Source organism: Pleurodeles waltl, chromosome 12, assembly GCF_031143425.1.
Source record: "Pleurodeles waltl isolate 20211129_DDA chromosome 12, aPleWal1.hap1.20221129, whole genome shotgun sequence".
Taxonomy (NCBI): Eukaryota; Metazoa; Chordata; class Amphibia; order Caudata; family Salamandridae; genus Pleurodeles; species Pleurodeles waltl.
Genome location: NC_090451.1, coordinates 208,493,034 through 208,518,749, shown reverse-complemented (window position 1 = coordinate 208,518,749; position 25,716 = coordinate 208,493,034). Strand labels below are relative to the sequence as shown.

Below are 25,716 nucleotides of genomic sequence, written 5' to 3'. Positions count from 1 at the left end.
GCAATCAGCCCCGCTCCAATCCAAAGCAATCAGCCCCGCTCCAATCCAAAGCAATCAACCCCGCTCCAATCCAAAGCAATCAACCCCGCTCCAATCCAAAGCAATCAGCCCCGCTCCAATCCAAAGCAATCAGCCCCGCTCCAATCCAAAGCAATCAGCCCCGCTCCAATCCAAAGCAATCAGCCCCGCTCCAATCCAAAGCAATCAACCCCGCTCCAATCCAAAGCAATCAACCCCGCTCCAATCCAAAGCAATCAGCCCCGCTCCAATCCAAAGCAATCAGCCCCGCTCCAATCCAAAGCAATCAGCCCGCTCCAATCCAAAGCAATCAGCCCCGCTCCAATCAAAAGCAATCAGCCCGCTCCAATCAAAAGCAATCAACCCCGCTCCAATCAAAAGCAATCAGCCCCGCTCCAATCAAAAGCAATCAGCCCCGCTCTAATCAAAGCAATCAGCCCCGCTCTAATCAAAAGCAATCAGCCCTGCTCTAATCAAAAGCAATCAGGCCCGCTCTAATCAAAAGCAATTAGCCCCGCCCCGCTCTAATCAAAAGCAATCAGCCCCGCTCCAATCCAAAGCAATCAGCCCCGCTCCAATCCAAAGCAATCAGCCCCGCTCCAATCCAAAGCAATCAGCCCCGCTCCAATCCAAAGCAATCAGCTCGCTCCAATCCAATCAGCCCCGCTCCAATCCAATCAGCCCTGCTCCAATCCAAAGCAATCGGCCCTATGCCCCACGCCAATCCAAAGCAATCAACCCCGCTCCAATCCAAAGCAATCAACCCCGCTCCAATCCAAAGCAATCAGCCCCGCTCCAATCCAAAGCAATCAGCCCTGCTCCAATCCAAAGCAATCAGCCCCGCTCCAATCAAAAGCAATCAGCCCCGCTCCAATCAAAAGCAATCAGCCCCGCTCCAATCAAAAGCAATCAGCCCCGCTCTAATCAAAGCAATCAGCCCCGCTCTAATCAAAGCAATCAGCCCCGCTCTAATCAAAAGCAATCAGCCCCGCTCTAATCAAAAGCAATCAGCCCTGCTCTAATCAAAAGCAATTAGCCCCGCTCTAATCAAAAGCAATCAGCCCTGCTCTAATCAAAAGCAATCAGCCCCGCTCCAATCCAATGTGACCCTATGCAAAATGTGCCTGAAGGCCTGCCATTGCAGTCTGTGTGAAAAGGTGCATGCACCTTTTCGCCACAGGTCACCACACCAGGGCACTGTAAGTCACCCCTATGGTACGTCCTCTTAGCCCAGAGGGCAAGGTGCAGGTCTCTATGTGTGAGGGCACCCATGTATAAGCAGAGGTGCCCCTACGAACTCCAGTTCCATTGCACTGGACTTCGTAAGTGCGGGGAAGCCATTTTACCCGTTTACTGGACAATGGTCACTCACTACCTGTGTCCAGCTACATAATGGTAACTCCGAACCTGGAAATGCTTGGTATCAAACATGTGGTAATCATACCCCAATACTAATGCCAGTATTGGTTGTATGATTCCCCGCACTCTGGGTGCTCCTTAGAGGACCCCCCCCCAACATTGCTCCTACCAGTCTTCCAAGGGTTTTCCAGGCAGCCCACACTGCTGCCACACCTCAGACAGGGTTCTGCCCTCCTGCTGCTTGATCAGCTCAGACAGGGGAAGGCAGAAGAAAGGATTTCCTGTAGGAGAGGGAAGGAACACCCTCTCTCTTGAAAATAGGTGTTCAAGACTTGGGAGAGGTAACCTCCCCAAGCCATAGGTTTGCTTTGAAGGGCACATTTGGTGCCCTCCTTGCATAAATCGGTTTGCACCAGTCCATTAACCCCAGTCCCTGCTCTGTTGCAAAACTGGCCAAAGGAAAGAGAAGTGACCATTCCCCTGTCCATCACCGCACCAGGGGTGGTGCCCAGAGCTCCTACAGGTGGCCACTCAATTCTGCCATCTTGTAACCAAGATGTGCAGAGGCACCTGGGAGCATCTCAGTGGCCAGGTCAGGCCGGTGACGTCAGAGACCCCTCCTGATAGTTGGTCACCGTGCAAGGTGACCAAACCCCCTTTTAGGGCTATTTAGGGACTCCTTTGAGAGTGGGTCCCCAGATTTGACGTGCAAGACTCCACCATGACCCCTCTGCATCGTTTACTTCTGCTCCTGGCCACCGAAACCGCAATTGGACACTTTAAGAACCAACAAGACTGCAACTCTCGAGACAACCTCATCTTGCAACATTGTTTCTCCGGCTCCTTCCGGCAAGTGCAACATTTCCTCTGCTGAGCATCCTCTAGGGTCGGCAAGACTTCAGCTGTACTAGGAAATCCGAAGGAATCTCCCTTTGAATGAAGGAGTCACTTCCCTGTATCTGCAGGCACCTACAGCAACGATGGCCAGCTGCGTGGATCTGCTCTCCCCTGAAACGTGTGGATCCTGCATCACAGGTGGTGGTCCGGTGTGGTCCCCCTCGGTCCTCTCTGCCCAGCTTGGGAGACAGTGAGCCTTTGCCTCTCCTTGCAGGACAGTACCCCTGTTCACCGTGACTCTTGCAGCTATGAAGGCTTGTTGTCTACTGCTCCAAGGGATCTTCAGGCTCTGAGCAGCCCCGGCCCCCAGCACTTCTCCTTGCCAAGCACAGTCTCCTCTCTGCTGCTCCAACAACGTGGGACATCTCTTCAGGTGTGCCGACTGGGTCTCACTGTAACCTACTGTGCCTGCTGCCAGTGGATTGCCTGTGGAGGCTGAGACTGCTTATGCTGACTCTCCCGACTGCTGAGGGTCAGCCTGGACTCCCCTCCAAGAGTTAAGTTCCCTGAACCTTGCTGGTCCTCTTCAGCCTTGCAACTCTTCTTCTGCTCCTCTTGCATTTGCCAAGGCCTGTTGGTGGTTCTCCTACACCACTGACCATCTGTGACCCGACGACCGACGTGGGACACCATCTGCACCACTCCAAGGGCTCCTCTTCACAGCTGGTCGTCTTCTTCCCCCTTCAACTCTGTCCTCTTCTTTTGCAGGTCATCTTCTTCCAGAGTCCACCTTTGGTTTCTTCTAGTCTGGTCCTGTTCTTGCACAATCCATTTTCTAACTCCTCTTGTTAGTCCTTGGGAAGACCAGGTACTTACCTCTGCTCTCCTGGTCGCTGGGGATTACTCAAGTACTCACCTCTTGGGGTCCCAGGTTCTTCCAGCTTCTCTCTAATGACTCCATATCCTTGGGTGGGGGACTTTACTTCACATTCCACTATTTTAGTATATGGGTTGGTCCCCCCCTAGGGCCCTCACTATTTTCTATAATTCTTGCCAATGCTTGTTGTTTCTATGCTAATTTCTGATTGCTAATGTGTGTGTGTGTATATATATATATATATATATATATATATATATATATATATATATATATATTAGTGTGTACTTACCTCCAGTTGGGGGGACTGCCCATTAATTATTCTAGTGTAGTGTTACTGTACTAAAGTACCTTTATTTTTTAACACTGTGTGGTTCCTTTCATGTGTGATACGTTACTGTGCGACTATTGTGGTATTGCATAAGCTTTGCATGCCTCCTAGATAAGTCTTGGCTGCTCATCCACAGCTACCTATAGAGAGCCCTGTCTTCCTAGACACTGTGTTTATTCACTAATAAGGGTTGCATGGACCTGGGATAAGGTGCCAACACCATAGGTGTCCACCACACACCAGGTGAACTTCCTACAGGTACTGCTTATTTTACAATACCGTGAGGCTCCCACCATGACAACAGGGAAGACTCAAGTATGTGAATCTATAAAAGATTCAATACTGGAGAACTATCTTTTCAGCTTCCATGACCAACCACAGCATTAGCAAATAACATTTTAACGGCTTTTGCATTTTTCTAAGAAGTGGTCAAGTTTTGCTAAATTTTGTGGTTTCCACCTATTTGCAGTTTACAGTGAAAACAGATATGAAACCCATGGGTGATTCTGGAAAGCTATACATTACTGAAACAGAGAATACCCTAAATTCAGCAAGGGGTCATCTTTATAGATCCCTCAAGGTTAAAAGAAACTAATTGTTGAAATAAAAAACTATGAAAAAGTAGGGAAACAATGACCAATGGTGACAAAGTTTTCATCAATCTTTTTTTGTCACAATTACAATTACAATTTACAAAACCAATATACTGTTAAGTCCGACAGACCTTTCTGGGCATAGGGTTTGTAGGTTCCCCAAACAACATGATAGCTAGAGCCAACAACTGAGCAGCAGCTTATAGTGAATTTTCATTGTGTGTGTTCATTGTAGTAATATACAATGAATGAAAAATGGTTATGTAGGAAACTTGCACATTTCTGAAATATGAGCCAGAATTTAGGAACAGTAGTTATTTGTACACCTCAAAATTTGGGGTTACCCATACTATCATGTGATTCAGAAGGGCATTTTGCAGAATGTCGTCTTTCTTGCACACTGGCTCACATTTGGAAGACAAAATTGTAGAGAAATCCAGTTGGAAATAACCAATGTTCTACTATTTTGTGTTCCAACACAGTTCCAGATAACCATGGTACCTCCTGGCTAGGTGAGATCACATTGCACATTTTTGTTTTAACAATGGGGGTCCAGGAAAACTTATAAAACTCAGACATTTCTGAAAACTAGACACCGAGGGAAGTATATAGTGGATTGACTTATGCAGATCACACAATGTTTTTTTTTTATCCAGACAACAAAGCAAACATCAGACTTTGGAACAAACACCCATTATCTCACATTTCTTAGAGAGAAAGCTCTGGAAGTTGAGGGGATCCCCAAAATTCCTATCACCTACCTTTTCTACACTTCTCCTGATAAAAAAAGGCATACCACTATGTAGCTGGGCCTAGCATCTGAAACACAAATCTCTCCAAAACAACACTGAGACATCAAAACTCTGAGAGAAAAATGACCCGGTTTAGCAACGTGGGAAACTAGGGATTTTGGCCTCTGTCTTGCCCGCAACAGATTGAAATGGTAGTCACCTAACCGAGGCCAGGGTGGTGTGACTTGTGAGGATCTCACAATGCTTTTCTTTTTTAACCAAGAAGGCCTACCAAACCTTAAACTTTGGCTAAAAACGTGCTTTTTAGAGTTGAGCCAGCGGGAGCAAGCCCTAGCACATGTGTTTTGCTTGCGACACACTTATGTTAACAAAAAAGGGCTTGGAGCCCACGCCTGTTGCTTAGCATTTGTTGACTTGCCTGGAACTCTTCTTTACAGCCTCATAATTCATCACTGCAGGCCTGGCATCGCTTCCATTACCCTCTGGGGAGCAGGGACCAAGCACTTAATCAGTGCCTGGGCACTGCTCCCGACATGACAGAGGTACTATTTCATTCTTTTTAACGACTACTGCCCTGCAAACAGAATTGTGTGACTGCCCAGCAGGGCAAACAAAATTGCAAAGTTGTATTTTCTATAGTTAACTTTATTTTATTTTGCAAAGTCCTATTTTCTCACTTTGCACTCATGTTTTGTTTTTGCTAGAGGGCACTGTTCTCAAATGATGACGATTACCGTGATCTAAATATTGCAAAGCAACATATTTCTTTTGGTTATGTGTTATTTCCGAACCTATGTTTTAACACCTAATTGTGCCGAACACCCCAATACACCCTACTCCAATCAATGCTAATCCAACCCACATCATCCACCCCAGATCAAACCAAAACCACCCACTCCAATCCAATTCCTCCCCACTCAAATAAAAACCACTCACCCCAATCCATTTCACTCCAATCCTCCGAATCCACTCCACTCTAATCTGCCCCGCTCCAATCCAAAACAATCTGCCCCGCTCCAATCCAAAACAATCTGCCCCGCTCCAATCCAAAACAATCTGCCCCGCTCCAATCCAAAACAATCTGCCCCGCTCCAATCCAAAACAATCTGCCCCGCTCCAATCCAAAACAATCTGCCCCGCTCCAATCCAAAACAATCTGCCCCGCTCCAATCCAAAACAATCTGCCCCGCTCCAATCCAAAACAATCTGCCCCGCTCCAATCCAAAACAATCTGCCCCGCTCCAATCCAAAACAATCTGCCCCGCTCCAATCCAAAACAATCTGCCCCGCTCCAATCCAAAACAATCTGCCCCGCTCCAATCCAAAACAATCTGCCCCGCTCCAATCCAAAACAATCTGCCCCGCTCCAATCCAAAACAATCTGCCCCGCTCCAATCCAAAACAATCTGCCCCGCTCTAATCCAAAGCAATCTGCCCCGCTCTAATCCAAAGCAATCAACCCCGCTCCAATCCAAAGCAATCAACCCCGCTCCAATCCAAAGCAATCAACCCCGCTCCAATCCAAAGCAATCAACCCCGCTCCAATCCAAAGCAATCAACCCCGCTCCAATCCAAAGCAATCAACCCCGCTCCAATCCAAAGCAATCAGCCCCAACCCGCTCCAATCCAAAGCAATCAACCCCGCTCCAATCCAAAGCAATCAACCCCGCTCCAATCCAAAGCAATCAGCCCGCTCCAATCCAAAGCAATCAGCCCGCTCCAATCCAATCAGCCCTGCTCCAATCCAAAGCAATCGGCCCTATGCCCCACGCCAATCCAAAGCAATCAGCCCCGCTCCAATCAAAAGCAATCAGCCCCGCTCCAATCAAAAGCAATCAGCCCCGCTCCAATCAAAAGCAATCAGCCCCGCTCCAATCAAAAGCAATCAGCCCCGCTCTAATCAAAAGCAATCAGCCCGCTCTAATCAAAAGCAATCAGCCCCGCTCTAATCAAAAGCAATCAGCCCCGCTCTAATCAAAAGCAATCAGCCCCGCTCTAATCAAAAGCAATCAGCCCCGCTCTAATCAAAAGCAATCAGCCCGCTCTAATCAAATGTATCCCTTGGGGGTGGCGATAGCTATGTTGGGTTCGGAGGAGGGGTTGGTCCAGGTTTCCGTGAGGAAGGCGACGTCAGGTGAGTGAGATGTGATGAGGTCCCAGAGTTCTATAGCATCTTTGTGAAGGGAGCGGGTGTTCAGGCGCAGGCAGTTGAGGTGGTTGTGATGGGCGGTATTGGTGTGGTGCATAAGGGTGTTGTTGCAGGGTGTGGTCTAGTTGTGGGCTGGTGTGCGGCGGGGTTGTTTGGTGGGTGTGGGGGCAGAGCAGGTTTATTGCGTTGGGGGTGTTGTGTTTGCTGAAAGGGGGGTCGCTATGGTTGGTGTGTGGTGTGAGGGATGTGGAGCAGGAAAAATGACAGGTGTGGCAGGTGAAAGGGCCGTGAGTGTGTGTGGGGCTGGAAGGGGTGCACGTGGGAAGCAGAACAAAAAGGTGAGGAGGGGGGGGGAGGTGGGAGGGGCCGCAGGGGACGCAGCGGCGGGGATTTGGAAGCAAAACAAAGCGGTGAGTAGAAGGATGGGGGAGGTGGAGGAGGGGTGAGGGGCCGCAGGGGTCGCAGCGGCGGGGACTTGGAAGCTGAAAAAGACGGTGAGGAGGAGGAGGGGGAGGTGAGAGGGGCCCCAGGGGACGCAGCGGTGGGGATTTGGAAGCAGAACAAAGCGGTGAGGAGGAGGAGGAGGGGGGAGGCGGGAGGGGCCGCAGGGGACGCAGCGGCGGGGATTTGGAAGCAGAACAAAGAGGTGAGGAGGTGGCGCGGGTGGCGGAGAGGGGAGCGACCGACTCCGCCAAGCATTCCCATCTACGGCGACAGTGCCACAGGAAAGCCCGGCTGACAGTGGGACTTCAGCCACACTTACCATCGAGTAGATCTGGATGTGCCATTCCGCCACTTCCCGGTCTGACATCCACTTGTGAGTTGGTGGATTGGGGTGAAAACTCACTGTTTCCCCCTATTCCACTTCTGTTTCCGACTGGAAAGGACCCTCTGTTGCTGCTGTCACAGGACCATGGAGAACATATGACACCCCCGTTGGACACGAAGGTAGGGCACCCTCATTGACTGTGTACGTTTGGGGGGGGGGGGTGTCACTTCCCATGGGCAAGGGGCCACTGCAGACATATACATGTCACAGTCATTTTTTTTAAATCACTGTGAAATGCATATGTCAGGGACACAGGTAGGCCAGACACAGATGGGGGCATTCTGGTACACAACACATATTGAACTCATATACAACTGTCATTATGGCGTCAGTATTCACTATGAAATTAATGCTGGCACCGCAATGAAAGGACATTCACACTTGTCAACTGTGCCGGTGTGTGCACATTGCAAGGTGATCTGTACCTGTCATGTTGTGCATCCAGTTGTGTGTGTGAGTCAGTACGTGTATGTGTGTGTGTGTGTGTGATGCAACTGGCTGTGTGAGGGGAGTGGGGTGTAGAGGGTGATGTTGTGTTAGTATGTGTGCCACTTGCATATGGCGTGTATGTTGTGTGTTGTGTTGGTGCGTGCAGAATTGAGTTGCATTTTGTTGTGTGGCGGTCACTATCATGATGTGTGTAGTTGTACTTGTGTTTGCATATGTTTGTGTAGATGAGTATGTACCTGTGTTGGCTGTGTTGTCTGTTGGCTCAGTGTTACTAGTGTGTGCATGTTTTGTCATGGATGTGTAAGAGTGTTTGCAGCATGTATGTGTTGTGTCGGAATGGCAATGGACATTGGTGTGTATATGGTGTGTGGTGTCATGTGATGCAGGGGCACACTTATGGCAAGGATAGAGTGTGTGTGTATGACTTACCTTTATTTTGCGGTCACTGGCATTTTCCGATGTCCATTGGGTCCAGCGATGTCCTCCATCCATTAGCAAACCGCCAGCAGTACACCACCTGTGCAACTGTAACATCTACATACGGCCAGCATGAACTTGCCTGTCTGACGACTAAGAAGGGCACTCCGTTGTAGTGGTCTTTGGCTCAGCCGCAATACATTTAAATATGGCAGGTGGAACACTATCGATTTGACGGTCTTCTCCGATCTGCCTCCGATGCGGAATGGCGGTAACACCATCAAGATCTAAATCAGGCCGTAAGTCATGAGTGTCTCCTAGCATAAATACCATAGCAGTAGCCATGAGCAGCAGGATTTGATACATGTGTCACAGAGCTGATTATTTGGTTTTAGTCCAGCATGCCCTCATTTATGAATTTTGCCTGTAAACCTTCGGAGAGAGTCTCAGAGTGATCGATCATATCTCCCTAGAGGAACATTAGCACAGGCTGCTTTCATAGTGGAAGCTAATGTCTCACACATTTTCCTTCCCAGAGAATCTATCTTCTTACTTTCTTTGCACACTGTTGTGGATAACTTCCTTGCTGTAGTTACATTTGCAGAATCCAGTTGAGTCTGATCTCAAGAACAGAGAGTCCTGAACAGCTGGCTTATATTTCTTCAAGAGCCTAGATGGAGCAGATTTTATTGCTGCATGTGTTAAAAGTAACTGCATTAACGGCTCAGGAAGACAAGGAACTAGAGGGATGAGACCTCTTGACTGTGTTCTCTATTGTAATGTTTCAAAGATGACAGTTGCAGTAAGCATAGCAATGTTTAACTTTGCTGCCTCTCTTACTAACAGATCATTAAATGTTCTCAGGACATCAGCTGGTGACACCCTCTGCTGGAAGTGTGTTTGACCGAGTCAGAGAGTAATCTCTGATAGAAGATATCAAAGTAGTTGTCCAAGATGGAGATCAATTCTATGTCGAGATTGATTCTGACTTCCTGCTAGGTTTTGTACTGGATCTTTGTGACCTAGAGTGAGAAGACCTTCTCTAAGATCTAGATCTTAAATTAGATCTTGAACGATGTCTGAGTTGACCGTGGACTTGTAAGTACTTGTGACCTTCTGGAACTAGCCGGTGATTGTGATGAGGCGATCCTAGGTTAATGTCTAGGGACCAGATGGTGTTGCTACCCTAGGTGAAGATCTATCAGACAATACTACTGCAGAAGTATGACGAGAGGATGAGTATGTTTGTGATAATCTGAGCCTGGAGTAGCATGGACCATCTCTTTTCACAAGTTCTTGTGGTCATATTGGTGAAAACTGGAAAGATGGTGAAAGGGATCTTGTTCCGGTTGACAAAAAAGGTTTTGTTTTCAACATCAATGGAGGGGGTGGCTTCGATGTCGACAGCGGTGGTTTCAATGTTGATGGCTTTGACACCAGCAGCAGGGGCTTTGACGCAGACAACGGTGGCTTCAAAGTCAATAGATTTTTTTAAGCCGACTGTCGGGGTTCTTTTGCTGTCAAGTGGTGTCTTGTCCTCAAGGGGTGTCTCAACGTTATACCTGATTACAGTGAACATGCAGATTGCCAGTCTTTGACGTCATGCTTTTCAACGTTGATCAGGAGAGATGTCTCTTCTTCTGATGTCTTCTCTCCTTGGATCTAGTCGTGGGTAGTCCTTGGAGCAGGCAGAAGGGCAGTCTGGCCACTGGAAAATCTAGCAGCATCTTCAAGCTCCTTTCTTTGCTGCAACCTATGTATTCTAATCTTCTGTCTATCTTTCAAAGTTCTTCTTGAGAAGGTGTTTCAGTTAGTACAGTAGTCGGAAAGGTGATCTTCGGGAAGACACAGTATACAGACCTTGTCTGCCTGCGTCTTCTTTTTTCCACAAGGACACTTCATAAACTGTGAAGGCATTTTTGACAGGACAAAGAAATGTTTTTCTGTCACCAAAGGGTTCTCAGTTGCACTGTCAAAAAATATCAAATAAAACTTTTGGAAAGATTTCCAATGGATTTTGCAAAAAATAATATTGGGGCATGATGGCATGCAGGGCATAATGTGAGTAATTCTCTCTTGTGCTTTTCATTGAGGCCTACTGGCTAATAAAGTCACACATCCCCATTCCTTTTTAAAAAGGTTTGTGAAAGATTTTCTATGGTCACTTCTCTATCATGAAAACTAAATGAAATGTTACCTTCCTTAACCATTCTTTAAGCTGCAAACATATACGTAGTGTACTGTTGTACAAAGTTAGATGAACATATGTGTAATTCAAAAGTGTTCTGGGATTCCCGCTGTAGGAAAGTGCCCCTTTATTTATGTCATCCCCACTTTGGGCCCCCAATGCTGATGTGTGTGACTCAGTTGGTGCACTGGAAGCCTGCTATGTAGGCCCCAGTGCGTGTGCTCTCTCCCTAAATTGCTATGTATACCTGGTGATTACCTGATTGGCAAAACCTTAATTGCTTATAAGGCCCTAGTAGATGGTACCCAGGGTTCCCGAGGCATTGGTCCCCAAGGCTGCAGTACGAGTTTGTGCTACTCTAGGTGGCCCTCCTACAGTACTGGAGGCAGATCTGCCCTTGCAGACTGCCAGAACAGTGCAAACTGCTTGAGTATGGCTGTACCCTCACCAAGAGTGCCAGTGGCACTGCCTTACGTATGCCAGACTCCTGTAGGGTAGGACTCTTCAACCCAGGAGGCACAGCACATTACATTTAAGGTGCAGAAGCATGAGCTTCTATGTCCCAATAGCGTCCTTTCCATTAAGGTACATCATAAGTGCAGGCCGGTCCATAGGATTACATAGGACTCAAGCCCTGATTGACCAAGGCTGCTAGCTCCATTATGGTACCACCTAGATATGTCGGGTTTGGTGTCAAACCGCTTGCCTTCTCTCCCCCAACACAATTTCATGTTGACGGACAGCTGGCATGCACCCAGGTGGCACACTAGAGGTTGCCCAACTGTCTGCCACCCTCCTTTCTGCTGTGGCCGAGCAGCCTGCACTTTTTCCCCGCACTTGTTGCTGCCACAACAGAGTTCTGACCTCCTGCCAGGCAGCCTCTGAGCAATAAAACAACCCTCCCCCTGCCCCAAGGCACATTTGCTTGTGAACACGTGGGAAATTAGGTTTGTAGGACTGTGCACACCCCAAGCAAGATGACCACACCTCCAGGGTGAGCATCCTGGTCTGTGCTCTAAATTTTAGTTTCAGCCATCTTAGAAGTGGCAGAAAAGAGGGTTCTGGGTAGTTAACGGTGACCTGTCCCACCGGATGTGATGACGTCAGGGGCAGATTAGCTGTAGGAGCCAGCTGCCCATTGACCATTAGTCTCCACAGCCCCTAGCTCCCCTAAATCTAAGATTTAAGGGACACTCCTGACACCAGAACATCTGATATGAGCAATTAAGTTCAAAGAAGGACCAGAAGAAGTTCTGCACCATCAACAATGGGACACTGCCCACTGCTCCAAAGCAAAAGAGGGAAACTCTGTCCCTGAGGCAACAGACTGAGAACTGTGTGATCGACCTTCATCCTTGGCTGAAACTCTCTGCAAGACATCTTCTGCTCCTAGCCTTTGGAACAACTGCTGGTCTGCATTGGAACCGAACAAGTCTGCGCCTGGTGGGAAAACTCCCATTGCAACATTGTTTCTCTGAATCTTGCAAGAATTCTGCAACATCCAAGACTGTGCATCCTCCAGTATCGCAAGGGCTCTGTTTGCACCAGGAAGCACAAAAGAATCTGCCTTGGAGTGAAGGAGTCACTCCCCAGCAACCGCAGGCACCTCAAGACAAGGTCGACCGAATGGTGGAGTCTGCTGTCCCATGGAAAGGCTATGACTCTGCAAAACAGGTGGTGAGTCTGTGACCTCCTCCGGACCCTGCTTGTCTTCTAACCAACTTGGGAGACTGTGGGCCCCTGCTCCCGCCACTGGACTGGAACACCTGTGCACCATATCTGCAGCACTTGCTAAGAATTGTTGACTCTTTTTCCAGGAAATCTTCAGGCTCCAAGAAGCCCTGGCCTCCAGCACTCGTTACTTGTGGGGGGCCCCATCGACTTCTATTGGCCTTCCTGTGTGCTGAGGATCAGCACTGACTCCTCCTTCCTAGGTAGAGTCCCCTGGACCTTGCTGGGCCCAAAAGCTTTGCAAACTCTTCTTCAGCTCATGTTTGCATTTGCCAATGCTTGTTGGTGCCCTGGCTGGTCACTAACCCTCCTGCAATCCAGCGACTGTCGAGGGGCAGCTAGTAGGCAACTCCTGGGATCTTTGGTAGCTCCTGGACTCCACAGCTTGACATCTTCTTCCACCGACTTGCAGGAACTTCAACCTTGCCACCTGCACTACCTTGGCACCTTCAAGGGTGGTGGACTCTGTCCCCTTCCTTTGCAGGTCCTCCACGTCCGGAATCCATCCCTGGGTTCCACCAACCTGGTTCACAGGTTGTGACGGCACCGGGAAAATCCGAGGCATCCACAAACTTCAGAGAGTCCCTTCTCCCCTCTGCATCCGGGTCCTTGGTGTAGGTACACCTGTTTTCTCTGTATTCTGGGGTGGGGACACTCTCCATCCATCCTCTTGTCTGCTGTTTTCCTAGGGATCCACTGGGTGGTGTCCTGAATTCCACAAACCCCAACCACTACTCTCTGTGTTAGCCTATGGGACAACTGGGTGGGTAACTACCTTGCACCTGGTTGCTGGGGACACTTACTGTGCTTACCATTGGTGTTTGTAACAGCCCCCAGCCCATAGCTAACTACCACACTTTATGCTATTTCTCATGGTCAATGTGTGTGCAGAAATCTCCAAAGGGAGATATACCATGCAAGTTTAGTAGTAGTGCTGTAATTAAATATTCTTTATTTTTGCAACACTTGTATGGTTCTTTCTTGTGAGTGAGTTACTGTCCGACTACTGTGGCAAGTGCTTTACATTCCTCCTGGATAAGCTCTAGCTGCTCGCCTCAGCTACCCCTAGAGAGCTTCTGCTATCTGGACACCTATTCATTATCACTTAAGGTTGCCTGGACTCAGTATGGGGTGCCACACCCTAGGTGTACACCATTAACTGAGCCAGCCTCCTGCAGTAATTACCAGTGGCTGAGATTAATTAATGCATTCCATCCATAACATTTTGTATACTTTGCCTTTAATAAGGCCAAGCTCCATAACGCAACCACCTACTTGTGCTGTATGATAAATTTCTTGTTATACCGGTCTAATGGTTTATGCTTGGTGGCACTAGAGCATTACTAAGCTAAAATTTAAATAGCAGCCTCCTGTGCAAAGCAGATAATGTTCTTGTGTCTTATCTTGATAACTATAAGGCCTTTTACTCCTCCTCATAGAGCACCTAGCTTTTTCTTGAGCACTACTGTGGATGAAATGGTCTGCAAGTGCAGTGTATTCTCCAAATCTACAAGAAAATGCTCCAAGTTGTTTTACCTTTAGATAATCCACAAATTCCTTGACCTCCATTTTTGCTTCGTGCATCCCAGCAACATCTTTGAAGCTAATGCCTTTGCCAGACTTCCCATCCACAATTGTAAAACGTGCCATTTTGAGCTGGTTCTGTGATGAAAAGAACATTAAAATTGAAAAACAGGCCACCAAGTATCTGGATTTGTCGAACTGAACACTCAGGCCAAAGAATGTAGGATTTGATGAAAGCATAACATACACAATGTCAACCCTTTATATTTACATGCAGAATAGACATTAATAAAATGAAGAAGATAAAGCTCACTGCGCATCCTCCACTAGTTGACTCAGTAGTTACAAATGGCTGTCTCACTCACCCTTTGTCTCCCTGGCCCAAATGACTTCCTCCTAATACCTAGTTTCTGTGTCCACCTTTAGGTTACTGAGTCTGTGCTATTCTACTCCACCCTGTGCGCAAGTATTACAGTCCATGTGTCCGAGACTCTTAACCCTTAGATTGTCTTAATAGCACAAGTAGTTTTTCTTTCTGCTAGGGCATCACTTGTTTAATGATGATAATATTGAGGGACTCTTAGAAATAACCAAGATAAGATGGTCCTCTCTGTGAGCTCAGACAAACTGAGACAATATATTAAGCTGTAATATCATATTGGAGTAAGACAGAATTTAAATTAATGTAGACAAAATATAGGAAAATGTAGCTGCTGGTGTCCCTTCACCCAGAGCCTGATTTCTGTTTTCACATTTCCCGTTTTCTCTCTGTCTGCTTTTGTCAGTCTTGTTTCTGAGTGAGTTGTAAAGGGGGCTGCATCTCCACTCCAGTCTGTCTGTCCTCCGATCTACGAGTTTTCACTTTTTATCTGGAGCACTGTGTAGACGCCTGCGTATCGACAATTCCTAACAGCATACCCAGCCCATGTTATCTATTTCTAAACATTCTTCTGCGCACTTACATTTCAACACTATATTGATATTTGGCTTGACAACAGGTTTAATATCATTAATTCACCAAGCATGATGATTCCTTCTTCTTGGGGCCAGCCGTCTTCCTCAGAAATTGACCACAGCAAGGTGAAGGACTGCCTCCAACCCCAAATCTGTCAGCATCTTAAGGAGAAAAGAGAACCCCTTACCTAAACCAGACAGGCCAACCACCTCCAATCCCCACCTGGCCGTGCTCGTCAGTGGTCAGTCTTTCTCAGAAGCCAACATAATCTTTGTGGCAGACTATTCACCCAGAGAGATCCCACTGTCTGGTCTGGAAAACTACTCCCTCTGAGTTATCTTTCTTAATCTCCTTAACCCTTGAGGAATCTGACGCAACACACGCTCCTCTGTGACATCACCAAACACGTTCCCCCATCATCAGCCAATCTGACCAATGCGCCTGAATAAACCATGCCTCGAGCACAGGAGCAATACCCATGGGCCATTTGGTAGTATTATTAATGTATTTGTAAAGGGTAACTGACACCCTAAGTTTTCCTGGCACTAAGGAGTTAAAAACAGAAAGCACGTGAGCAGATAAGGACAGAAATTCATTGAAACAAAAACATTTTCAGTGCAGGCCTACAAGATACGAGGTTGTTCAGCAGGCCATTCATCTAATCAGCATGCAGTCTCCATGCTCTCAGATTAAAACCAACAAAAAGTCGGATAATCGCGGTTCACATCAAATCTCTAAATTGTTTGGGGCCACACACAATAAATTATTCCTCAGTGAATCCACCTTTATCGATTCTGGGCTGCCCAGAGATCAGTAGCACATTCTAGATTTGAAGGTGTACGACTGGCAAACTCTGATGTAGTTCTTACACAAATAAACATGCGATCGACTGTCTTCTACTGCCTCGATCGAAATGTGAATACTGTGCGTGTATAATTGCGAAAAACCTATAACAGTTTTCAAATATTTGTTTTCATCTGTTGTTCTAAGTAGGAATATTTTTTCTTTGAAAAAAGACGAGTCGGTGGGTTTGGTGTTTTCAAAAGAGCAGTTCGGTTTCAGGGCATTTCACCCCTTACTGCATTTCTGAAATAGCTGCAAAGGAGAAGCTGTTTAATGACGGTCTCCACTGTCACAGTGCAGCGGCTCTCAACGCGTTCTGATAACCATCGGAAGCAGAGCAGGCAGCCTCGCTCAGGGTGGCCGTGTAAACTCAGAAAATGCGGTTCAGGAAGAGTCATTGTCTAAACTTTAAATCACCAGGACATGCCACCCTGTTGGGCAATGGATTAGCCAGAAAACGAAATTACCCTGCACTTTGATCCATGCCACGAATACAAGCGGTAAGCGAAGTGAGTGATCCCTACCACCCTAAACGAGATCCCTTCAACCCTTCTTCTGTTCATCTTTCTCTCCATCCTTTAAGCCTTTCATGCACCCATCCATCTATCGAGCCATCCTTTCACCATCCCATATATCCTTTCTTTACCATTCAGTCCATCCACCCTTTCATCATTACACTCTTCCATCCATCCTTCGGTCCTTCCACTCACACTTCCAGCCATTCATCCGTTTTTCCCCATAGACAAATCCATTAATTTCCATCAAAGCAAGATTTCACCCTCCTATCAATTCACCCATCCATTCAGACGTTCATACATCTACCCATTCATCCAGACTTTCATGCATCCATCCACCCACCCATTCATCTACCCTTTCATCAATCTTGCTCTTCCTTTTAACCACCCATGCAAATGTTGTTTTATACCTCATCAATCAGTTTGTTCATCCACACATTCATCTTGTAAGGCTGTTGGCCCTTCTTCTTTGTCAAAACTTATTTTCATGTTCTTCCTCTCACTCTTCCTTCCAGCCTCTCTCTCACACACACTCAGTAGCGTAGCCAGTGTAATGTGGGCTCTAGTGGTTGGAAGGAAAGGTGCCCCGACTGCTACTTGAATTACAAAATGCCGCAATAGAACGGGTTCAGTGGGTCCCTCGCGATAATGCACCTGTTGCACCACTGGAAGCTACGCCACTGCACATTCCTTCACTCTCTCATGATTTCGCAATGTGCCCTCCTCTATCATGAACGGCTTCGCATCCCCGCCCTCGCTCATGGTTTTCCCTTATTTTGTTTTTTTAAGAGCTGTTGTCTGCAGAGCTGCGCACAGAACAGGCTCATGAACAAATGTGTCAGCACCACCCCGGCTTATGCCTTGAAGGCGAGGGGTTCATGACGCCACTAGATTTACGTCTAAACAGCAGACTGCTTCTGGCCTTAGGGCTTGAAGATCAACCAATGATTCAAGGGAGGAAGCAGGGGTCACACCTACATCCTTGTCTAATCCAGTCAGTCAGAATTAGGAGGAGAGTACGTGTGCCCCAGTTCAGATTCCAACAACAAGAGTAATTTGTGTTTCTGCAATCCCTCCTTCCAGAAGAATTACATCAGTTTATTACAAAAAGTACAAATAATGGCTGAGCAAAGCAAGGACAAATGTGCATACAAATGATGCAGCCATCTTCAAGCTCCTAGGACAGCACTCACATAAAATTTGTAAAGTTTATATTGGGTGAAGGGCTTTCATAGCATAAGAGAAAGGGCTTCATTTGGAAGCAAGTGTGGTGAAGAGTGATCCTAGGGCTGGTTCACAGAGGCTTCGTGAGAAAGGCATAGAATCAGAATCGTGACAGCATCAATGACTCGGTACTGGTTCACTTCTTGTAAAGGTTCATGCTAGAAGGATCCAGAGCATTTACTTACAAAAGCGCTGAAGCCGCCTTCCCTGCCAGCCATTCCTGCGAGGCGGAAGATGTACCACAGTATACCCACACCTACAGCTGCCATCCCCAGGGCATAGAGAGCGCTGAAATGTGGGAAAATGTATTAGTGAAGGTACAAACATGTATATAGTTTTACCATGGTTCTAACAAGCATACTAAATTACAGTTTTGTACACCAAAGAATGAATAGGATATCCACCTGTAATGAGGACTTTGCGGCGGGGGTCGTTCTACTTCCTGGTTATAAGCAAGTTAAGATGTTCCATACCGGTTAAACACTTGGAACAGATTGAAGAACCTACTACCCTAAGAGCTGAGTTGATGAACAAACCAGAACTCCAGCTTTTAACATCCTTATATTTGCCTCATCATCCCCACGCTCTATACTTATTGAGTGGATGGCTGAATGTGCGTTGTGAAGAAGGACAGCAAAGACATCATGAAGGAAACTTACTTTGTGGTCCAGCTCTCAGTCCTTTCTAACCAGTTAGGTATTAGATTATATATTCCAAAATGCTGAAAGCAGCAAATCAGGCTTCTAGGAAATACGTTGCACAGAACTTCCTGGCCACATGTGAATCCAGATTTGTTTTCAGAAGATCGCTAATTTTGCTGCGACACAAATCTCTTTAATAGGGATATGTCTCTCAAAGGTCAACAAGGTAGCTCACATGAGCTTATAGCCTCTTAGACATGGGATGTTGGGACAGAAATGTCCCCCGCATGGTGAAGGACATGAAACCCTGCCCTGAGCAACCCAGCTGCAAAAGTATCTGGATCCTTTGTATTAATTTTTGGTCATGGCAGCGAACACAGATTAGGTATGTGTGCCATGACCTATGCCTGTCTCACAGACTGTTATCTTGTTAGACCGGGTGTCGTGGAGCCATTTTAGTAATGTCTGTGGGCACGTTATTTTAGTAACTAGGCCTGCTATCCGTGCCCTTTAAACTACTAATGTATCATTTTATTTTATTATTTTAGAAATGATCACATTTGTGGTGATTTTTTATTTATTTTCCTGTATCTTGCTGTTCTTTCGCTTAGGAAAGCATTTACTTTTCTTAGCACAAAATTCTATCACTTTGTGCTTTCGCCAAGGTTGTAACGAGAAATTATTGCCAGCACAAGGGGTACACGCTGCCTTTAACATTTCACATAAAATATGTATTTTTACGCGGGGACACTTTTCTCAGGACAGTATCTGCTTTTTTGTAAAAACATCTCTGTCCCCTGCACATTAGAGGGAGGTTCCAGCCAGATGACCGCTACTGCATGCTGTCTGTCTTTGGTACAGCTGCTTGCTGAGACTGCCAATTCCCTGGCTTATATCGGGATGGTGTCTCAATAGACAACAGACTCCTTCACTACTGTCATACTCCGGTATGGGGGGATGATGTCTTCCCGGTGGTCCTGAAGGGCAGATTAGGACTTATCCGGCTGTGCTCCAACATAGAACATTAGTAGCGCAGGTAGGAATCACACATCTTGTATAGTGACAGTATGGTGAGACTTTTCTTCTGTTTCACTTTTATTGTCACCATTTTGCTTCCACTTCCAGTATGTTTTATCATTCTAATTATTGCAGTTCATGTTATTTTATCCAGGACGCAGTTAATTCAATAAATCCTATGAACCATTCCCTGCTTCCGTTTGTCTTTGCATGAGTGCGACGAATCTAACTGTGAGAAAAGGATGAGTTCTGATCCATCACGATTTCCCTAAGAAGTCACAATGCCATGCACCCAGTTGCCAAAATCACCCTTGCTCTTGGCATAGGTGAGGTGCTGCTGACTGGCCAGAAACAGATTAGGCCGACAGATGTCACATGGTGTAGGATCAAACTCAGAATTCAGGTGATACTGCCGAACAAATCCAGCAGACTCAATGGTACAATGAGAGGTAACGTGACAGCAGCAGGTACAGGGAGTTGCAGGGAGGCCTCAGCAGCACAACAAAACAGGAGTCCCACGTCACAGGAGCTGCAGAGTGGAAGCTGAACTCGGAGTTGCAGAGTGCTAGAGGCTGGGGCTTCTTGAAGCCTGAAGATCCCCTGGAGGAAGAGTCAACAAGCCTTTGCAAGAGCAATAGTCACGGTGCATATCGGTTCCGTTCCAGTGACTGTATCAAGGGCCCATAGTCTCCCAAGTTGGCCAGAAGACAACAGAGAACCGGAGAGGACCACAGAACCACCACCTGTGTTGTAGAGGCTTTCGAGGTCTGTGGGACAGGAGGATCCACCATCAGGTCGTTGTCGTCTTGAGGTGCTTATGGATGCAGGGGAGTGACCCCTTCACTCCAAGGGAGATTCATTCTTGCTTCTTGAATGCAGACAGAGTCTTTGTGACCCTGATAGAGTCTTTGTGACCCTGAAGGATGCACAGCCACAGATGTTGCAGACATCTTGCAGGAGCTAGAGAAAATATTGCAGTGGGAGCCCTTCCAACTGGATACAGTCTTGTTTCAGTTCCAAAAGCAGACCAGCAGCGGTTCCGGAGGCCAGGAGCAGAAGATGTCTTGCAGACAGTTCCTTGTAGAGTCTTGCTTGACGAATCTAAGGACCCACCATTGGGGGAACCCTTGAGTAACCCTAAAAGGGGGTTGGTCACCTATCAAAGCGGGCCGGGGGACATTAGCTACCTGGCCTAACCAGTCAGATGCTCCCAGGGGCCTCTACCTATCTTGTTTCCAAGATGGCATAATAAACCGGCCACCTGGCAGATCGCTGTGCACCTCCCTAAGGGAGGAGCTGGACGGGGGTGGTCACTCCCCTGTCCTTTGTGTGGTTTCATGCCAAAGCGGGAACCGTGGGTTCCTGCACTGGTGCAAACTGGTTAATGCAAGGCGAGCACCAAATGTGCCCTTCAAAGCAGTCTGATGGCGCTCCGAGGCCACCCAACCCCAGCCCAGAGACATCCATTTCAAAGGGAGAGGTGGTCACACCTCTCTCTTTTAGGAAATCCTTTGTTCTGCCTTCCCCTGGTCGAGTTAAGCTCACCAGCAGGAAGGCAGAACAGTGTCTTGGGTCAGCAGCAGCGAGGGCTGGCATGCAGACCCTGCAAGGCTGTACAGGCAGAACTGGGGGATCTTCTAAGGAACCCCCAGAGTACATGGTGTCATGCAACTCAGACTGGAATCGGTGTAGTTGCATGATTCCAACACGTTTGATACCAAACATGCCTAGGTTCGGAGAAGCCATTATGTAGTTGGATCCCTTGTGTTGACCAGTTTCCACTACATATCTTAAGATGGCTTCCCCCACACTTACAAAGCCCAGGGAATGGAGTTCGAGGTTTGTAGGGATACCCCTGCTCATACAGGGATACCCTTACACTCAGGAATATGCACCCTGCCCTTGAGCTCAAGGGCCAACTAGAGGGGTGACTTATAGTGTCCAAGTGCAGTGACCACGATATAAGGCAAGCCTAATACCCAAAGCGAAAGATGCATGCAGCATTTCACGCAGGCTGCAATGGCAGGCCTGCAGACACAGTTTGGATGGGCTCCCATGGGTGGCATAATACCCTGGGTACCTTAGCACCATATACTTGGGACTTACATGGGCACACCGGTATGCCAATTGTAGGGTGTAAACATTTACTAGCAACCAAAATTAGAGGAGAGAGCACAAACAGGAGTCCTGCTTAGCAGGATCCCAGTGTACTACAGTCTAAACACACTGACAGCTGTCAAAAAGTGGGGGCACCTATACCAGAAAGATGCTACTTTCCTGCAAAGCCTTCCCTCTTATAATGTAGGCCTTGGGGCTACCAGGGAAAGGCGAGTTAGACAACTGATATCAAAGAAATACACACTACTATCTATCTAGCAATAGACTGTTTGGAAGTAGTCAGCCCTTGTTTAATGTGGCCATAGTTTGAAGAAAAAAAAAACAGTTGTTTAATTTTCCTAATACCCTTGGTCATGTCAAAGTGACAAGGTAAGACTCATAACATCTAATGAATGAAGAGTCCTCTCTGCTGGTGCAGATGGATTTGGAAAGAAAGTACGTTGTGAATAAGAAGAAAGCATATAGTGTAATAGTCCGGTTGATGTGTAAGATACCACGTTTGGTAAGCACGGTGAGTCCTGAAGAAAAGTGTATTATAATGAAAAATGTTAAAAGGTTCTACTCTAGATAGTGCTTGTAAATTCACTAACGCTTCTAGTGAATGTGACTTTGTTTAAAAAAAGCTGTAAATGCTTAAATGGTGGCACATTAGTTTAGGCAGCACTAAATTGAGCTCCTTTGAAGGATGTGGTTTCTTCACTGTGGCAAAAACTGTTTTGAGGCCATATAGAAAATTGGCAATCACTCTAATATTACAGAAGAATAACTGCTGTGGTGATTTTCTATCAGCTTTAATAGCAATTAAATGAACTTTTAATGATGAAACACACCATTTCTATCTGGCAGGATGTAGCAAATATAGAAAGTATCACATCCTGCTGACAGAAAATGGGATTGTGACCTTTGCTCTGGTACAAAACGCAGACCAGTCTCCATTTTACTGCATAACAGGGATTTAGGTGTTCTGCCTCTTTTAGTATCTATATGCCATCAGAAGGCAGATACAAATGGTTGTACTATCTACCTTAAGGAGCCATGTAGCAAATTCAATGATTGAAGGTTTGAATGCTGGATCTGGCCCTGAAGTCTAGTCACAAAATCTGGCAGGCAAGAATCGTTTGTGTTGCGTGAGTGACATCTACAGAAGGTCCTGGGAGAACCCTTATCTCAGCCAAACTAATATCATATTTGTCCTTAATTTGCATAGTTTCACAATTCCTGTTGATATGAGTGGGACCAGAGGAAATGTATAGACAAATGAAGTTGAGGATTTGATTAAAAGGATATTTCCAGAAGAGATCACTTCTGGTACTCCATGCACGAAGTCTCTGCATTTTCTCTTTTTGTGCCATAGTAAATAGGTTTAAGGATGGAGTTTCCCATTCCCTGAAAATGTCTTCTATGATTCCGTCATTCAGTACCCACGTGCAGTTTTCCTAATAATGTTGGCTGAGGAAATTTGCTTATTGGTTGTGAACTCATGGTATATATATCGCCACAAACTGATTCCTCTATCCAGGGACCAATACCACATGGTTTTTACCTGCAGAGATAAGCGACTTAACCTTGCTCCCCTTCGTTTGTTGGTATAGTGCATGATGGTGGTATTGTACATCTGAATCATGATGTCTCTTGCAGTCAGACAGAGGAGGAATGTCTTGCGTTGCAAGTGTACAGCATCAGTTCTACAAGACTGATGTAATATGTCTTCTCTTCGTCTGCACAAAGTCCTTTTGTTTGTCAGATACTTCATGTGGACTCTACACTCTGACAGTAACACATCTGTGACTATGGTTTGAATTGGGGCCTTCTTTTAGAATTGGACTCCTAATAACAGATTCTGACTGTGGGACCGAAATGCCTGTAAGTCTCGCATCTGGCGATGCGAGATGAAGGTTGTGCTCCCAATTGTCTCTTCTTTGAGACCTCTTGCCTTTGAGGCACTGCTGTAGAGGGTTTGCTTGGTTTTTCATTAGGGCCAGAAAGTACCTGAAGTATATCCCCTCATTCTGCTGATCAAATGGAACCATTTAAATTGCCAGCTTTTGCTAAAGAAGATGAGTTTTGTCTTTCAGTAGAGACAATTGATGCTTTGATGTTGGTTTTGGTGGAATGGGCAGTGGAACTGCCCTGAAACAAATTAAATATCCTTGATATATGATGTCCAGATCCCATCTGTCCAGGTAAGATGTCATAACAGTTTCTAAAGAAGTGGCTAGAAGGGGCAGGTGCAGGTGTTAGGCCAACACTGTATTTCCAAAGGAATCCACTTTCTAGAATGTGTGGTCTTTGGGGTAGTGGTCTTCCTTTTTAGATACTGATAATGATATTGCAGTGTATGCAATACCTCTGGTGTTGATGAGGCTGATACAACTATTTCAGGAATGGGACACTCTGATTAATGTATCAATTCTCTTTGAACATGTACTACTGTTTAAAGTATTTCTTTTGTTCTTCAAGCCCAACTGCCTTTCGGGTTTCTGATTCATTGTTTGTATGAATCATCTCTTCACACCAGGGATAGTGTGTAGAAGGGTCGCTCCCGTTGAAGGCCCTTGTTTTTTTTTTTTATCCTCCCCTTCCCTCACTTCCCCCCTCCCCCCAATAAAGGGGGCAGATTGGCAAGTGGGGGGATCTGCTTCTGGGTAAGGCTTGCTTTTTGCCTTTGTCACGCCTCCTTTCAGGGGAATATCAATGTCTTTTGATTGATACTTATCATTTTTATTTGTGATTTATTTTTGTTATTGCAGAGCCAATCGTTTCCTTTGTCATGGTGGTGAATCCTGTTTGCAGGTGCAGCTTTGGCAGATCTGTAGTTTGTGGACTTGTGGTCAGTAAGCAACTTATTTTGTAATCTTTTCATCTAATGTGTATCCTTGGCATATTTGTATACTTTGTTTGTCTGCTGTCCTAATGTTTGAATCTTTAGTATTTTATGTGACTGTCTTTCAAAGTAACATATTGCTGTATACAAGTTCTATACTGCCTGGTGATATGTGTAATGTGTTTTTTTTTTTTTTTTCCTTTCCAGTGGGACTTCTTTGGTACCTGCTGTGTCTGTGGAGAGAAGGTGCAGCTGATACTCAGTCTTGCTGTCTCTGGCGACAAGTGATATCATTTTTGAGTATATATGTCTTTATGTGCTTTGTATTGATTGGCTTTTCCTTCCTGATTACTATATGCCAGTATTTTTCCTTTCTGTCTGATAAAGCCACAGTTTGTTTATTACTTATTTTACAGTGTGTTGGTTATAGTTGACCTATTTGTTGTGCTACTTTCATTAGTAAGGATTATGGCTAGCCGCAGGATTACCACTCAGCAGGTTGTTGGTTTGCTTTTTGAATCTTCCTCTGGCCATGGTTCTGAGACTGACTCTGCATCTGAGGCAGAGGAGGAAGCCCAAGGTTCTGGCAGTAAATCTTCTGTCTGAGAGGAATCATCTGATCATGACAACACTCTCAGTGTGGAGCAAGTGCATTTTTTAGAGGAGGACACTGATATGCCAATAATGCAGCAAGAGGAATCTGGACTGGAGCCTAAGGCTGAAAGGCTTCCCACTGGAAGTGCTGAACTCTGGGTTGCCCCAAACATGGTGCAGCCTGTGATGCCTGCCTTTAATGGTGTTGCAGGGTGTAGAGTCAATACTGATTTTTTTTGCCTATAAGTTTCTTTCAGTTGTTATAGATGATGTATTTTTGGATGAGATTGTTGACCAGACTAATTTGTATGCTGAACAGTATTTGAGGGACCACAACACCAGACTTAAGCACCACTCTAGAGCTAGCTGATGGACTCCCACAAATCTGGATCAGTTGAAGTTCTTGGGTTTAACTTTTTTTATGGACTCGATAAGGAAGCTGTCGCTGTCTTCATATTGGTCTACTAGTCCTTTGATGGCAACTGCTTTATTTCCTGCAACCATGAGTCGTGATCAGTATTTGCTTCTGCTTCGGATGCTGCATTTTGTTGAAAATGCTCCAGCATTGTGACGGGATCACCCTGATTGTGACCATCTATTCAAGATTTGGTCTGTCCATGATCATTTTGTAGACTGCTTTCTAAGGATCTATGTTCCAGGGAAAGAAATAGCAGTGAAAGTGTCTTTGGTCCTGCTCAAGGGGCATTTGGTTTTTAGGCAGTACATTCCTAAGAATCCACCATGGGTTTCACACCTGTTTCCACCCTAAACTGAAAGAAGGTTAAAAACACAAAAAAATAGGAAAAATGGGCTATGTCCCAATAAAATGCCAAAACTGTAGCAAAAAAACTGTTTTTCTGAATCAAGTCTGCTTGTTTCTGAAGATGGCGATTTAGCACCGCAAGCCTTTTGTTGATACAATTTGCAGGA

General features: G+C 46.1%; 1 protein-coding gene across 1 annotated transcript in view; it reads right to left on the bottom strand.

The window, feature by feature from the left end:
- SPG7 (SPG7 matrix AAA peptidase subunit, paraplegin) overlaps positions 1–25,716 on the bottom strand; it is a 462,707-nt gene that overhangs the window by 306,757 nt on the left and 130,234 nt on the right. The window contains exons 6-7 of the mRNA XM_069216631.1: positions 17,778–17,880; positions 14,068–14,193 (exon numbers count right to left, since the gene is read on the bottom strand). Of these exons, the coding sequence (XP_069072732.1) occupies positions 14,068–14,193; positions 17,778–17,880 (229 nt within the window). The remainder of the gene's footprint in view (positions 1–14,067; positions 14,194–17,777; positions 17,881–25,716) is intronic.